Genomic DNA, 15823 nt, shown 5'->3' with positions numbered 1-15823 from the left:
TGTGTGTGTGTGTGTGTGTCAGGTGGTCGTGTGTGTGTCTGCCGGATACAGACACAGCGCTGCCGTCAGTGAGGACGGAGAGCTCTACACTTGGGGGGAAGGAGATTTTGGGAGATTAGGTGAGTTGATGTTCCAGTATCTGATGCTCTCCGTTTTTAATAAAACTTCAAAAATAACCATTTTTCTTTGTCCCTGTTTGTATATTAGTAGTCGTGTTTTGCTGTTTTAGTTGCTAATCTTGCTATAAATGGATCACATGTTCAGCTGTTGACGTAAACATGACAGATAAAAATCAGGCTGTCAGAGTTTATTGGTGTGGAAGAGAAAAGTGTTTCCTTTGAGTTTTCCATTCTTGGGTTTGGTCTGACGTCCCGTCCTCCTGCAGGACACGGGGACAGCAACAGCCGCAACATTCCCACTCTGGTGAAAGACATCAGCAACGTTGGCGAGGTTTCCTGCGGGAGCTCCCACACCATCGCCCTGTCCAAAGATGGCCGCACCGTCTGGTCCTTTGGAGGAGGAGACAACGGTGAGGCCCAGGAACCCAAACAGGAGTCGGGTTTCTCTGGCTGTTTTTGGTGCTGAGCTTCTTTTCTGTTTGTCCTCCTGCAGGAAAACTGGGGCACGGCGACACCAACAGAGTCTACAAGCCCAAAGTGGTGGAGGCGCTGCAGGGCATGTTCATCAGGAAAGTGTGTGCAGGCAGCCAGTCGTCTCTGGCTCTGACCTCCACTGGACAGGTAGGACGTCTGGGACGGTCCCTCAGGAGACGTCCCACTCTTTACATGACCCGGACGTTACGCGGGCCGAACTCTCAGCCAATCAGACGTCAGAAGGAGCTGCACAAAAACAGCTGACTGCTTTCAAAATGTGACCAGAATGAGTCTTTGACCTTTGGCCTTTAAGCTATCTTTATAGTGGACTAGTTTTATTTTGACCTTTTCCTGGTTTTTGCTCCTGTTTCTGGTTTTTTAGACATTCTACATCATTTCCTGACTCTTGTTTCTTGTTATAAATCAGATTTTGAAGTTAAATAAATGAGTCCTAAATGAAATCTGATTGAATCCTGAAGTCGGTTCTTTATGTCTGACTGGACAGAAACACATCAGAAAGTTTAAACTGAAGCAGAAATCGGTTTTGATGAATCATTTCTGGGATGTTGGTTTCCAGGTGGTTCTGACCCGTTGCTATCCTCCTGTGTGTGTCCAGGTGTTTGCCTGGGGCTGCGGCGCCTGCCTGGGCTGCGGCTCCTCTGAGGCCACGGCGCTGCGGCCCAAACTGATCGAAGAGCTGGCCACCACCAGGGTGGTGGACGTCTCCATCGGGGACAGCCACTGCCTGGCCCTGTCCCACGGTACGCCGCTTATCTCTGTTCTCTGTGGGTCGGACCGGGTCAGGCCGGGTCGGGTCGGTGCTGCTCAGGTCTTGTTGTTGACTCTCTGGTTAAATGCTGATTCTGTTTGAGGTCTGATGTAATAGCAAACTGAACTATGAGTTCGGACTTCACGTTAACTCTTTCCACCGGTTTTACTCTCACCTGGCGGTTGCCTAGACAACGAGGTGTACGCCTGGGGCAACAACTCCATGGGGCAATGTGGCCAGGGCAACTCCACCGGCCCCATCACCAAACCCAAGAAGGTGGTCAGTCTGGATGGGGTCGCCATCCAGCAGATCTCAGCCGGGACGTCCCACAGCTTGGCCTGGACCGCTCTGCCCAGAGACAGGTGAGCCATGATGTCACAGCAGGCTGATGATGTCATCACACATTGACCAATAGCTCAGCAACACCTGCTGGACAGGTGATCATCAGGTTCAGAGCTGTAGGTTTTATTCCTTCCTTTCATTCTTCTCTTCTTCCATCATTCCTTCCTTCCTACCCGAGGTCATTATGGTGAACGTGGCGGCCCTGTTGCCGTGGCGGCCCTGTTGCCGTGGCGGCCCTGTTGCCGTGGCGGGATCATCCTAGATATTGTCCCAATATCTGAGAATAACTTGATAAACAAGAAACATATGCAGCCTGAGAGACGCTTCATGTTTACCTGACCGTTAGCAAGGCTAGGCTAATGCTAGCAGATGACGCCTCAGCTGATCTGCTGCTTCCTCTCCGTGTCTCTGCAGGCAGGTGGTGGCCTGGCACCGGCCGTACTGCGTCGACCTGGAGGAAAGCACCTTCTCCCACCTGCGCTCCTTCCTGGAGCGCTACTGCGACGGCATCAACAGCGACGTTCCTCCGCTGCCCTTCCCCTCGTCCAGGTGAGCCGCTCAGACCGTTCGGGTCCAGACGCTGCGGGCGGAAGCAAAATGAACGTTTCTCCGTGTTTACAGGGAGCACCATAACTTCCTCAAGCTGTGCCTTCGCCTCTTATCCAATCACCTGGCTCTGGCCCTGGCCGGGGGCGTGGCCACCAGTATTCTGGGCCGGCAGGCCAGGCCGCTCAGGAACCTGCTGTTCAGGTTGATGGACGCCTCGGTGCCGGACGAGATCCAGGAGGTCAGTGGTGACCATGGAGACGATTAACGTAAAATCAGTTCAACCTCATAGTGACACTGAACTGGCGGCGACTACAGACCGGCCTCAGCAAGAGTCTCACAAGTAGAGCCAGAAAACATGGAGTTATTCCTTAATCTGCCAGTTAGATTAAACTATCTTTAATCTGGTTTGTGTTTACATTAATCTGGTCTGTTTACGTTAATCTGGTCCGTTTACGTTAATCTGGTCCGTTTTACGTTAATCTGGTTTGTGTTTACGTTAATCTGGTCCGTTTACGTTAATCTGGTCCGTTTACGTTAATCTGGTCCGTTTTACGTTAATCTGGTCCGTTTTACGTTAATCTGGTCCGTTTTACGTTAATCTGGTCCGTTTTACGTTAATCTGGTCTGTTTTACATTAATCTGGTTTGTGTTTACGTTAATCTGGTTTGTGTTTACGTTAATCTGGTCCGTTTACGTTAATCTGGTCCGTTTACGTTAATCTGGTCTGTTTTACGTTAATCTGGTCTGTTTTACATTAATCTGGTTTGTGTTTACGTTAATCTGGTCTGTTTTACGTTAATCTGGTCTGTTTTACGTTAATCTGGTCTGTTTTACGTTAATCTGGTCTGTTTTACGTTAATCTGGTTTGTGTTTACGTTAATCTGGTCTGTTTTACGTTAATCTGGTCCGTTTTACGTTAATCTGGTCCGTTTTACGTTAATCTGGTCCGTTTTACGTTAATCTGGTCCGTTTTACGTTAATCTGGTCCGTTTTACGTTAATCTGGTCCGTTTTACATTAATCTGGTTTGTGTTTACGTTAATCTGGTCCGTTTACGTTAATCTGGTCCGTTTACGTTAATCTGGTCCGTTTTACGTTAATCTGGTCTGTTTTACATTAATCTGGTTTGTGTTTACGTTAATCTGGTCTGTTTTACGTTAATCTGGTCCGTTTTACGTTAATCTGGTCTGTTTTACGTTAATCTGGTCCGTTTTACGTTAATCTGGTCCGTTTTACGTTAATATGGTCTGTTTTACGTTAATCTGGTCTGTTTTACGTTAATCTGGTCTGTTTTACGTTAATCTGGTCTGTTTTACGTTAATATGGTCCGTTTCTCACCAGGCGGTGATCGAGACTCTGTCGGTGGGCGCCACCATGCTGCTGCCTCCTCTCAGGGAGAGGATGGAGCTGCTCCACTCCCTGCTGCCTCAGGGACCTGACAGATGGGAGAGTCTCTCCAAAGGACAGGTACCCCCCACCCCCACCCCCACCTGCCGCTGTGATGCAGCTTCCTCCCATGTTGCGTTGGTTATTAATCTGAACAGGAAGTGAAATAAAGCGGTTTTGTCCCTCAGCGGATGCAGCTGGACATCATCCTGACCAGCCTGCAGGATCACACCCACGTGGCCTCGCTGCTGGGCTACAGCGCTCCGGCCGACGGCCCCGACGCTGCGGCCCCCGGCCCCGCCTTCGCGTCGGACCCTGGCTGCGGCGGCGTCGGCTCCCACCCTGACACGCACTTAGCTGAGATCCTGATGAAGACGCTGCTCAGGAACCTGGGCTTTTACACGGTGAGCCCATCCTCGTTATCGATCCTGTAGAGAACCGCAAACCGCCATTTCCTCCCGCTGCTGTGTTTCCTGGCAGAGCCGATCGCTTCCTGTTCCCGTCTATCAGGAGAACATTTCATTGATTGAATCCTTTTCTGCATGTCAGTTTTTCATTCTCTGTTTGAATCGGAATCGTTTTCTTCTTCTGCTGTCGTCTTCTAGGGAAAATGTAAATAATTTGGGTTTTTTAGCAGAAAATTCAACAGATCTCAGCTTGCTGCTCACATCTGTGCTTACTGATGTTTCTAAAACTAAACTGCATTTTACAAACTGGTTGTTTCCTATTAATGAGCAGCTAATAACTGGAAGATGATGTTGAAGGTAAACTGCAGAAATTTCAAGCCTTCCAGAAAAATCTGTAAATGTCTGCAGTGGCGTTCAAGGAAGTGGAAGAAAGAAATGCATGCAGATGTTTGTTCACATGTTCTTCCAGCCCAATAATGGTGCAGCGCAGAGATCCTGGTTCTGTACGTCTGTGGATCCAAAGCTGTTCTGGTACATTATTAGGTTTAAAGTGGCGACCCGGTACGTTCTGAGTCCTAAAATCCTGACCCGGTATGTTTTTCTGTTCCAACATGGAGTCACTCTGTCCCTGCAGAACGTTGCATTTAGCTTTGAGTTCCTCCCCCCAACACGCAGAAGGCGTCCAGGCAGACCGCCCCGCTGGCTGTGCAGTGAGAAAGGTGGAACCTGTCGGGTCACAGCGGTTCTGTTCTCCGTTCTCTGCAGGACCAAGCGCTGGGCGAACTGGAGAAGAACAGCGACAAGCTGCAGCAGCGCGCCTCGTCGTCGGACAGCAGCCAGCCGGCTCACCTGCACCAGCTGCTGTGCTCCCTGCAGAAGCAGTTGCTGGCCTACTGCCACATCAACGCCGTCACTGAGGTAACGGCGCTGCCGGTCGGGCCGGGCCCTATAAACCAGACCTGTCTGACCCGCTGAGTGTCTCCTGCAGAACTCCAGCAGCGTGGCGCTGCTCCACAAGCACCTGCAGCTGCTGCTGCCCCACGCCACCGACATTTTCTCCCGGTCCGCCGCGCTGATCCAGGACAGCTCTGGGAACGGCAGCATTCGGGAGAAGCTGCAGGGTGAGCGCCGCCTCGGCCCCGCCCCCTTAGCCCCGCCCCCTCGGCCCACATGTCACTGACCCCCCCTCTGCTCTCCAGATGTGATCTACGTGTCGGCGGCAGGCAGCATGCTGTGTCAGATCGTCAACTCGCTGCTGCTGCTGCCAGTGGCGGTGGTGAGGCCGCTGCTGAGCCACCTGCTGGACCTGCTGCCCCCTCTGGACCGCCTCAACAGGCTGCTGCCGGCCGCCGCGCCGCTGGAGGACCAGGAGCTGCAGTGGCCGCTGCACGGTCAGCTGATGGGAAACGCTCAGACCGCGGGGCCCGGGCCCCGGATAAAACACACTTCAAGAAACATGGCCCTCCGGCAAATCGAGAAAAAATAAACAAAAAGAGAATTCTGGCATAAAAGTAGGGATGCACCGATGGCAGTTTTCTGGCTGGTCACCAGTTACCGATCTTTAAACAGTCTAACCTGCTGATTCTGACTTTGGGCAATTTTTTTTTTTAGTCTGAAATGTTGCTAAATATAGCAAGTAAGTCGCTGAGTTGGTAACCATGAAGACATGACCTGGTGGGCGGGGCTAACAGGTAAACCTTTTCAGACCTTTGCTGACGTAGATCGGATCGGCTTCACGTTAAACTATGGGCTGATCACCGATCTTCCAAAATTAAGGACACTGGCAGTGATAAATCTGTGCACCCCCATGTAAAATATCACCTGTAGCTGGACGCTCCCAGCTGACCATCTGCATTAGTGTCAGAATTATGACCTAAAAAACTCAGGTTGTCTGAATTACAGCCATTAAAGAAAGAAAAAAATTCCACCAAACATTTCTGAATTTTAAAATTAATTTCAGAAATTTTCTAGAAAAAAGGTGGAAAGTTTCACAGCTTGAAAAGTAAAAAAAAGTGACTTTTGAAACTGATAAATTAAAAAAACTTTCCAGGTTTTATTTTAGAAATGATGTAAAATAAGTTTTTGGTGGGAAATTTACCCGAACACAGGGTCAGAGATTCTCAGATTAAAGTCTGAATTTAAAGAAAAAATACTAAATAATAAAAGAATCTGAGCATCAAGTCCAAATTCTGAGAAATAAGATTCAGAGATGAAACCTGCCAGCTGATAGTCGATGCCGACAGTCCTCCTGCTGTGAAGCACGGTGGAAGCAGCGTCATGCTGCGGGGCTGCCAGTGGATTCGTTGTTGTGACCCATCGGGTCAGAACCAGAGCCTCCTGGGTCTGGCCAGGGTCGGTAACCGGATCCTTCCCGCCCCTCCAGGCGCTTCGGACCTGGCCGAGCCGGCCTCGGGCCCGGCGCTGCCGGCGGCGGCGCTGTGCTGGGTGTGGCTGGTGGACCTGGAGCGGACCGCGGCGCTGCTGGTGGGCCGCTGCCTGGGCGGGATGCTGCAGGGCGCCGCCGCCTCGCCGGAGGAGAACCACGCCGCCTACTGGCTGAAAACGCCGCTGTTCAGCAACGGCCTGGAGACGGACATCCTACAGCTCGGTACCGGCCGGCCGGCCCGCCAGAGGTTCTGTGTGGTTCTGTGTGGTTCTGACTGCGCTCTCCCTGCAGATTGGGTCATCAGCTCACTGCTGGAGGCGGCGCTGTCCGGGAACGAGGAGCAGAAGCCTCTGGACCGGCCGCTGCGCCCGGACCTCAGCGTCCTACTGGACCTGGCGCTGGGCTCCTCCAAAGAACCCGCCAACAGCCTCTGGATCAACATGCAGGACTACGCCATCAGCAAAGGTCTGACCCACAACCGGAACCAGAGCAGAACCAGAACCGGGCCTGACTGCTGTGTCTCCCATTGCAGACTGGGACAATGCGTCTCTGAACAACGAGTCCCTGCTGGACACCGTGTCCAGGTTCTGCCTGGCGGCGCTGCTGAAGCACAGCGGCCTGCTGGGCCCCGCCTGCGGAGAGGGCAGGTGAGCCGACCCCTGACCTTTCACCCCGCTCTCCTGTCCTCCGTCGCTGATTCTGCATTCCCAGCAGGTACCAGCCGTCCAAGTCTTTGGCCGAAGTCTACCGCAGCGTCTACAAGGTCCGGAACCGCCTGCTGGCCTGCAAGAACCTGGACTTCATCCAGACCCGGTCTTCATCCCGAGAAAGGCGGGTCGGTCCCAGTTCATTCCCCAGTTCACTCCCAGTTCATTCCCAGTTCACTCCCAGTTCACTCCCAGTTCATTCCCAGTTCACTCCCAGTTCATTTCCAGTTCACTCCCAGTTCACTCCCAGTTCATTTCCAGTTCACTCCCAGTTTGTTTTTATAAATTCCTTTGTTATTGATTTTATTTCCATTTATGAATTAATTCCTAAAAGTCTGACTTTATTCTGTTATTAGTACAACTTTATTTTCATTATATTTACACTTTGTTCTCGTAATATTTTGACTTTTTCTCCTCTTTATATTATTATGATTTTATTCTCGAATTTATTCCTGATATCAGCTGTTAGTTCTGCTGATCTTTAAATATTTAAATTTCGTATTCATTCTCATACTTCCAATGTGGTGGAATCTGAATTGTACAAAATAATTGTAAGTTGCCTTTCCAAATAAAAAATTAATTAAAAAAATAAAATAAAATATTTAAATTTCAGATAATTTCATAATTCTGATCATAACAGCAAGTTGTTGAAGCTTTGAATTAAAATCTGATCAGAAACAGACTTCCATGCTGGCCGAGTTCCTCCTTTAGGGGGCGCTGCTCTCAGAAAGGTGGGGGAGGAGGCTAGCAGGAAGTTGATGATGGATTCCAAAATAAAAGCAGAGTCTGACGTTGCGGTGCAGATCTCGGACAACCAGGACTCGCTGGACATGGACCCCCAGGAGAACTCGTTCACCCGCACCATCGACGAGGAGGCGGAGCTGGAGGAGCGGGCCGACCGCGAGCGGGAAGACGGCCACCAGGATCAGGACGAGGAGGAAGAGGACCGGGAGCACGAAGTCATGACCGCAGGAAGTAAGTACAGCCCTGCAGCCCGGCCGCTTCCTGTCCAGAAACGTTCTGATCCAGATCTGGACCTGATCTGGTCCAACATGTTGGTTCTTCACTTCTTCTTGTTCTGGTCCCAGGAAGTAGAATCTGCCTGTTGGGATGAAGAGGATCAGATTTTAGGTCTGGATCAAAACGTTTCAGTGTTTGCAAGTCAGAGATGCTCCGGTCCGATATTAATGTTCGTCTTGGGGATGCTCCGGTCAGGGTTTTGCTTCCGATACGATCGTCCATGAAGCCGATCTCTGCCGATCACCGATCATCTCTGGTTATCGCCTGGAATGGCTGCTTATTTTATAAATGATACCATGTTATCTGGCAAAATGGAAAAATCATCTGCCATAAATTCACCTAATTTAGACATAATAGACTTATTTTAGTACATATCTGATTTGTTTTTAAATGACCTACTGCAGCTGTTCGGTGTGAGAGTTGAGTGGCGCTCCGTCGCTGAAACATTACTACCAGTAGCGGCGGTTCAACGGTGACTGATCAACGATCATTCACTTTTTCACGGAAATCGGCTGATTATGGTCAGCGGCCGATCGATTGGCACACCTCTAGTCCTCATCGTTCCGACATGGAAATATTTCACTTTATTTTGGTAAATTAACAATATTACAGAAGAAAACAAAATAACAATAAAATCTGCAGAATTGAAGTCTAGATTGGGTATCGGTGACATTGTGTTGGATCCACATTATATTTATTATTGATAAATGAACTTTCTGAACCATGTGACAAAAGGTATGTTGCAGTTTTTTCACTCAGTTTATTTTCTGTTGGCGGTTCGGCTCCTGACTGCACCGACGGAACAGATTAAAGTTGTTTTAATGATTTATAAATGGATTTATAACCAGAGCTGTACTGGTGCAGAGTTAGCAAATACATTTATTATTCTGTACATTTATGTCTGTGTTAAATAAAATGAAATGTTTTAAGTCGGTATTGGATCGGTAAACCTCAGATATCGGTATCGGAAGTGAAACCAGTGGATCGGTGCGTCTCGACACTAAATGTTTAACCGTTTGCAGTGATGGCTCTGAGACGCTCTGCAGCTTTTTGTCTTAACTGCCGAAGTCTCCAGGCTGCTCACACTCTAACCCTGCATCTGTGTGTGTGTGTGTGTGTGTGTGTGTGTGCTTGTGCTCAATGCACAACGCAGAAATCTTTCAATGTTTCCTCTCAGCGCGGGAGGTGGCTCGGAGCCGGGACCGGGAGCGGGCCAGCAGCGGGACGGGCCCGGGTTCTGGGTCGGGGTCCCGCAGCGCCGCGGCAGCATCAGGATCTGGGGACGAGGAGGCGGCGCAGTCGCAGGAGGAGCGGCGGGGCAGCGCGGGCCTGCCGGAGGGCCAGGACCTGTACACGGCCGCCTGCAACTCGGTCATCCACCGCTGCGCCCTGCTGCTGCTGGGGGTCAGCCCGGTTCTGGGAGAGCTGGGCAAGCAGAACCAGGAGGACGGCCCGACCCAGTCGGTCGCCGGAACACAAGACTGTCTGAGCTTTATGACCAGGTATGGTGGGGTGGGAGCCAGGTGATGATGGGGATGATGCATGTGGTAAATTAACTTCCTGGATGCAAATTTAAGTAAAAAGTTTCAAGCGCAGAACCCTGCAGAACCCTGCAGAACCCTGCAGAACTACAAGTGCAGCAGAAAAAGTTAAATTCCCAGAATGTGACCTGCTAAAGCAGGGGTTCCCAAAGAGGGGGGCGGGACCCACAGGGGGTCGCAAGACACCATGCAGGAGGTCGAGAAATGATTTTCAGAATCATGGTGAAAAGGTGTATGGAGGGCCAAAAGGGCCAAAATTACATAAATAATATATACATATCATGATATAAATTATTTAATGATTTAATTCATTTTATGATATATTTTTATTTAATGACGTGCACTAAATAAAAAATAGATATATCATGAATAAATAAATGCACCTTCAAATGTAATTAAATGATGTACAGTTTTATACATTTTAATCATTTTTGTAAAATAAGTTAATCTAAAATATGTGTATTATATAACTACATATTGATTTTTAATAAATAGAGGGAAATAATTCTGTTTCCAGGAGTGAGAGTCTGAGTGCAGAGAGCCGCTCGGTGCAGAGCAGCCCCAGCTACCGGATCATCAAGTCCCGCAGCGAGTCGGACCTGTCCCAACCCGAGTCCGACGAGGAGAGCTACGGCCTGGTAAAGAAGCTCCGCCCCCACACTCCCCTGGGTCCTGGTGTCCCCTGGGTCTTGAGCTGAAAGCTGTGTGTGTTTTCTGCTGCAGAGCGGACGTAGAAACGTGGATCTGGACCTGGCCTCCTCCCAGAAGAAGAGAGGTACTGATGTGCAGACAGAGAGGAGAAGAGGCTGCTTGTTGTTGCCATGGTTCATGTGTCCCCCGTCCCATCAGTGATGCTCAGGTTCTTCATCGTCTCCTCCTCTTCCTTCCAGGAATGCTCCACAGCTCCCCCGACTCGCTGGCTGAATCCTGGTTCCGGTCCAAGCTCAGCCGGCAGCGCAGCTACGGCTCGGCCCACTCCTACGGCGAGTCGGACCTGGACCTGAGTCGCTCACTGGGCGTCCACGCCCTCATCGACAACACGGTGAGCTTCATCAGCGGCGACGTGGGCCTGGCGCCCGCCTTCAAGGAGCCAGAGGAGGGCATGTCCACCAACCCACAGGCCGCCATCTTGGCCATGGAGCAGCAGCAGAGCAGGGCGGAGGTGAGGCGGCGGAGACGCTCCTTCATCCTCAACACAACTTTATTCATTAAACAGAATAAAAATGCATCTATGATTATAAAGGCTTTGTGAAATGACAACTTATGCATTTATTGACTATTTTAAAAATAAGAAGACAAAATAAAATGAAAATGTTATTTTGATTCCATTTTAAGTTTTTATTCTTGTAATATTTTGGTTTCATTTTTGTTGTAATTTTATAGTTATAATATAATTTTTTAAATTCCAAAATACGTTTTTATTTTATTATTGATTTAATTATAAATTCTTCTAATATTAAGACGATACAGATCCTTTCTTTGTCTGCAACACATTAAAGCAGAAAACAGTTAGTCACTCGTTGATATTTAAGGTTTTACTGTTTGGTTCTTTAACACCCGGTAATGAAGCGATGACGATCAGAAAGCATCCAGGCTGCTTGTTCCTCTGTCCTGGGTTTAAACGGTCTAAAGTCCCAGTTTCTGCTTCATCATGTGACTGTGGTTGCAGCTGCGGTTGGAGGCGCTGCACCAGATCGTGGTGCTGATCTCCGGCATGGAAGAGAAGGGCAGCCAGCAGGGCGGCGCCGAGCGGCCGGGCGGCGCCTTCCAGTCCTCCTCCCTGCTCACCTCGGTCCGGCTGCAGTTCCTGGCCGGATGCTTCGGCCTCGGCACGGTGGGCAGCGGCGGCCTGAAGAGGGAGAGCGTGCAGCTGCACCACTACCAGGTGAGGAGGAGGCGGAGCTCCAGTCCGGTTCTGTGGTCCGGTTCTGACTGGCACGTTTGTGCTGCAGGATGGGATCAAAGCGGCCAAGCGGAGCCTGCAGGTGGAGATCCAGACGGCCGTCCATAAGATCTACCAGCAGCTATCGGTGACTCTGGAGCGCGCCCTGCAGGCCAACAAGCACCACATCGGTACCGACACCCTCCTGCTTTTCCACACACAGCTGGTGTCTGAACCGGGTTTATCCACACATACCCAGAATCTGACAGAGTTTCATCAACACATAACCTCCGTTTAATATCACTAAAACAATGCTGATAATAAAACCTACGATTAAAGTGAAGTTTTGCAAATTCTCCTTTTTAGCGTTTGCAAAAAAAAGCAGAAGTTTAGAGGCAAGCAGTAGATAATGCAGCGATGACATCATATGGTTGCCATTCGCCATGCAGACGAGGAAAGATGGCTGCTGTCAGAGAGGTTTTACGATGGTTCAGACTTTTCCTTGATTTCGTATAAATACAACTGTTCCAATAAGTTGAGCTGCTAAGGAGAAAAATCACTTGGAGCTCGAAGGCAGTTAAAGTGTTTTACATGATAAAAACACAAAATAAAAGTCCTGGAAACATCAGACAGTCGACAATTTGAGAAACAGACATTCCATTTTATTGAATTTTATCATCAAAATAATCAATGCAGATCAAATATGTTGATCAATGCTCCATTTATTATGGTTTAAAAGCAACAGGCGGCTTTTAGGATATTTTAAATGAACTCAGTGTTTCGTTAAACATCCACACACTGACATGATTCCCAGTCGACATCATTTCATGTTTTATCAACTTTATTTTCTAACACTGTTTAAAAGTAGTTCTACCTAAACCTCCTGGCGCCGTGTTTGGGTCCTAACAGGAAGTGGTGGTGGTTTTGAAGGTTTGAAATTAGCTGACAGATCTAGTCGCTACACTGCCCCCTATGGGCTTGGCATGTTTAAACACAGTGTTGTATGAACACTTTCCTTAAAGGTGTGGATGAGATTGATTTATTTTAAAAAGCAGGACTCAGTCTGACCCTCTGCTTCCTCCTCCTCTGTAGAAGCCCAGCAGCGCCTCCTGCTGGTGACGGTGTTTGCGCTCAGCGTGCGCTACCAGCCTGTGGACGTGTCCCTGGCCATCTCTAGCGGCCTCCTCAATGTGCTGTCGCAGCTCTGCGGCACCGAGACGATGCTGGGCCAGCCGCTGCAGCTGCTGCAGAAGCCGGGTGTGTCGCAGCTTAGCACCGCCCTGAAGGTGGCCTCCACCCGCCTGCTGCAGATCCTGGCCATCAGCACCGGGTAACGCCGCCGCAGCGCGACAGTGCCTCCGGGGCCCAGAGCACCTCTAACCCAGCGGCCTGTCTGTCTCTGCAGGACGTACGCCGACAAGCTGAGTCCCAAGGTGGTGCAGGCGCTGCTGGACCTGCTGTGCAGCCAGCTGAAGAACCTGCTGGCCCAGGCAGGAGGCAGCCGGCTGGCGGCAGGGAAGGACCAGGACGACTCCAAGACGGATGATTCCCTCGACTCAGACAAGAAGGACTTCAGAGGTTAGAATTAGCATCTAGCTCCAATCCTGACACACATCACGTCTCCGTCTGCCTCTGAATTCATTTTTTTATGTAAAAAAACACAAAACAATAACAGACACAGAAATCCCTCTGGATCCAACAACCAGTGTTTGTTCAAATATAATTCAACCAACATTTGACTGTTACACAAAGTGTGCTGAAATGCATTTAACATTATTTTTGTCAGATTAAAGCAGTCGTTAAGCATCTGTGCCAGTTATTTTTGAGGCTTAAATAACAAGAAAAAGTCAGATCTTACTTTTTGTCCTGGAGAAAAACAGCCTAAAACACGTTCTAATCTGTTCAGCATCTCCCTTAAAGGAACAATATTATGTATTTTCACTTCGTTACCTTCAATTGTTATAAAAATGACTTTTACATCAAATATGTTTTGCAATATTGCAAGACATTGGGCCTCTGAAATTGGGCCTCTGTCTCTTTAAGAAGCTCCTGCTCTTTCTGAAACTCCGCCTTCAGGAAGTCATCCCAACATGGCTCCTCTATTAGCCCATTAGCAATGTTTTTACAAGCTCTGAGAAGTAACTCAGCAGTTGCACCGGGCGTTTGCTAATTGCTGCTGGCTAGTCTGAAGGAGCTGAGTGGGGAGGAACTGTCCCTCGAAGGCGGAGCTAGGTCCACCCAGGTGTTTTCCAGGGCTGGATGGTTGGCGTGGAAATTAAAGGATTATTAAACATGAAAGATTGAAAGCAACACTCCAGGTTTGTTTTTGATGAGGGAAAAACATTATAACATGATGCAAAGCTCAGTAAAGTCAGCCTTTCATGATACTGGCCCTTTAATCATCACACAACGATCACCAAACATTAGAAATTCAAAACCCTGCACTTTTTGATAAAGGAGACTCGAGTCGGCTACTTCTTCTGAACTTTTATTGTGACATAAAAATTATTCGCTAATGCTAATCATGCCGGTAGAAGATGCTAAAACCAGCAGCAGCTCAGAACCTGAAGGTCCTCTCCAGCAGTGTTTCCCATCCCTGGTCCTCAGGGGACTCTGTCCTGCATGTTTTAGAGGTTTCCCTGCTTCAATGTGCCTGATTCAACTGACTGCAGTTTAACAAACGCCTGCTAATCAGTCATCAACTGAAATCAGCTGGACTGAAGCAAGGAAATACCTAAACCATGCAGGACAGTGAGCTTTAAGGACCAGGGTTGGGAAACACTGGTCTACAGGTTTTGGTAAAGACTGGAGTTTGGGCTCAGGTTGGACTTCACCTGGAGAGTTTTGGTTCCCGTTGATGACCGTCCTGCAGTCGGATGAGGGCAGATCGTCTCCAGATTGTTGATTTTCCTCTGGGTCGTGTAATGCCTCAAGGTTTTTGTTGTTCAGCTTTAATCCGGAAGCAGCACACCGCAGAACTCCACCTCGGGGACTTTCTGGTCTTCCTCCGCAGAGTGGTCTCCTCCAAGGCCATCCAGTCCAAGATGGCGTCCCCCAAATGGACAGAGGTTCTACTGAACATCGCCGCTCAGAAGTGCTGCTCAGGTGCGCCCTCTGCAGGCAGCAGGTGAGTGCGGTTGATGTGTCAGATGGGGAGATTAACAGATGTTAAATGTTGCAGGAGTTCCTCTGGTGGGGAACATGAGAACCCGCCTGCTGGCCCTCCATGTGCTGGAGGCCGTCCTGCCGGCCTGCGAGGCCAACATGGAGGACGACCAGCTGACCCAGGTAGGGGGCGCTGCAGAGCCGCACTTTCTGAAACTACGGGTTTTACAGTTCTGCCTGTTTGCTACTTTCTGTTTCTGTCGTTGTTCTTTTGTTTTTCTTTTCATTCTGTTTTTGCCTCTCTCTTTATCTCTTTTTTGTCTTTGTCTTTTTTTCTGTTTTTCTTTTTCTGTTGTTTTTTCTTCTGTCTCTGACCGTTTTTCTGTCTGTCTGTCTCTCGCTGTCTGTCTGTCCTTCTCTCTCTGTCCTCCAGGTCGTGGACCGTCTCTTCTCTCTGCTGTCTGACTGCATGTGGGAAGCTCCGGTCGCTCAGGCCAAACACTCCATCCTGATCAAGGAGAAGGTCCAGGAGCTGAAGCTGCAGGTGAGGGCGTTGTCACGGCAACCCTGATCCCCCAGGTGGACGCGGGACACTGACGTCTGTTTGGTCGGCAGGGCGAGGCGGAGGAGGAAGACGAGAACCTTCCCATCCAGGAAGTGTCCTTCGACCCAGAGAAGGCGCAGTGCTGCGTGGTGGAGAACGGCCAGGGCCTGACGCACGGCAGCGGGGGCAAAGGTTACGGCCTGGCGTCCACCGGCATCTCCTCCGGATGCTACCAGTGGAAGGTGATCCCGCCACTGAAATCACCTGGAAATCACCTGGAAATCACCTGGAAAGCCCCGCTAACCGCTGCTTTTCCCTGCTGCAGTTCTACATCGTGAAGGAGAACCGCGGCAACGAGGGGACGTGCGTGGGCGTGTCCCGCTGGCCCGTCCACGACTTCAACCATCGCACCACGTCGGACATGTGGCTGTACCGCGCCTACAGCGGGAACCTGTACCACAACGGAGAGCAGACGCTGACGCTCAGCAGCTTCACGCAGGGAGACTTCATCACCTGCGTCCTGGACATGGAGGCCAGAACCGTCTGCTTCAGCAAGAACGGAGAGGTCAGCACAGCTACACTCAGATTCTTCC

At 49.7% G+C, this 15823-nt stretch overlaps 1 protein-coding gene across 10 annotated transcripts in view; it reads left to right on the top strand.

The window, feature by feature from the left end:
• The window catches only part of herc1 (HECT and RLD domain containing E3 ubiquitin protein ligase family member 1), a 45744-nt gene that overhangs the window by 9136 nt on the left and 20785 nt on the right, over positions 1 to 15823 (top strand). For 7 of the 10 annotated variants that reach the window (XM_044104014.1, XM_044104043.1, XM_044104033.1 and 4 more), the window contains exons 6-35: positions 23 to 119; positions 386 to 529; positions 613 to 740; positions 1210 to 1354; positions 1553 to 1724; positions 2119 to 2253; positions 2326 to 2491; positions 3594 to 3719; positions 3827 to 4042; positions 4811 to 4963; positions 5034 to 5166; positions 5245 to 5436; positions 6429 to 6653; positions 6723 to 6896; positions 6964 to 7078; positions 7143 to 7266; positions 7942 to 8113; positions 9312 to 9660; positions 10217 to 10337; positions 10423 to 10474; positions 10590 to 10861; positions 11369 to 11584; positions 11652 to 11772; positions 12674 to 12911; positions 12987 to 13159; positions 14531 to 14686; positions 14763 to 14869; positions 15120 to 15230; positions 15302 to 15472; positions 15556 to 15795. In XM_044104014.1, coding sequence (XP_043959949.1) covers positions 23 to 119; positions 386 to 529; positions 613 to 740; positions 1210 to 1354; positions 1553 to 1724; positions 2119 to 2253; positions 2326 to 2491; positions 3594 to 3719; positions 3827 to 4042; positions 4811 to 4963; positions 5034 to 5166; positions 5245 to 5436; positions 6429 to 6653; positions 6723 to 6896; positions 6964 to 7078; positions 7143 to 7266; positions 7942 to 8113; positions 9312 to 9660; positions 10217 to 10337; positions 10423 to 10474; positions 10590 to 10861; positions 11369 to 11584; positions 11652 to 11772; positions 12674 to 12911; positions 12987 to 13159; positions 14531 to 14686; positions 14763 to 14869; positions 15120 to 15230; positions 15302 to 15472; positions 15556 to 15795 — 4944 coding nt within the window. The remainder of the gene's footprint in view (positions 1 to 22; positions 120 to 385; positions 530 to 612; positions 741 to 1209; positions 1355 to 1552; positions 1725 to 2118; positions 2254 to 2325; positions 2492 to 3593; positions 3720 to 3826; positions 4043 to 4810; positions 4964 to 5033; positions 5167 to 5244; positions 5437 to 6428; positions 6654 to 6722; positions 6897 to 6963; positions 7079 to 7142; positions 7267 to 7941; positions 8114 to 9311; positions 9661 to 10216; positions 10338 to 10422; positions 10475 to 10589; positions 10862 to 11368; positions 11585 to 11651; positions 11773 to 12673; positions 12912 to 12986; positions 13160 to 14530; positions 14687 to 14762; positions 14870 to 15119; positions 15231 to 15301; positions 15473 to 15555; positions 15796 to 15823) is intronic. The other 3 variants (XM_044104073.1, XM_044104023.1, XM_044104050.1) reach the window with 2 other exon arrangements.

The sequence above is a fragment of the Gambusia affinis genome, linkage group LG02, assembly GCF_019740435.1.
Source record: "Gambusia affinis linkage group LG02, SWU_Gaff_1.0, whole genome shotgun sequence".
NCBI classification, from domain to species: Eukaryota; Metazoa; Chordata; class Actinopteri; order Cyprinodontiformes; family Poeciliidae; genus Gambusia; species Gambusia affinis.
The sequence above is the reverse complement of the archived record's forward strand: the minus strand, read 5'-3'. Positions and strand labels throughout refer to the sequence as shown.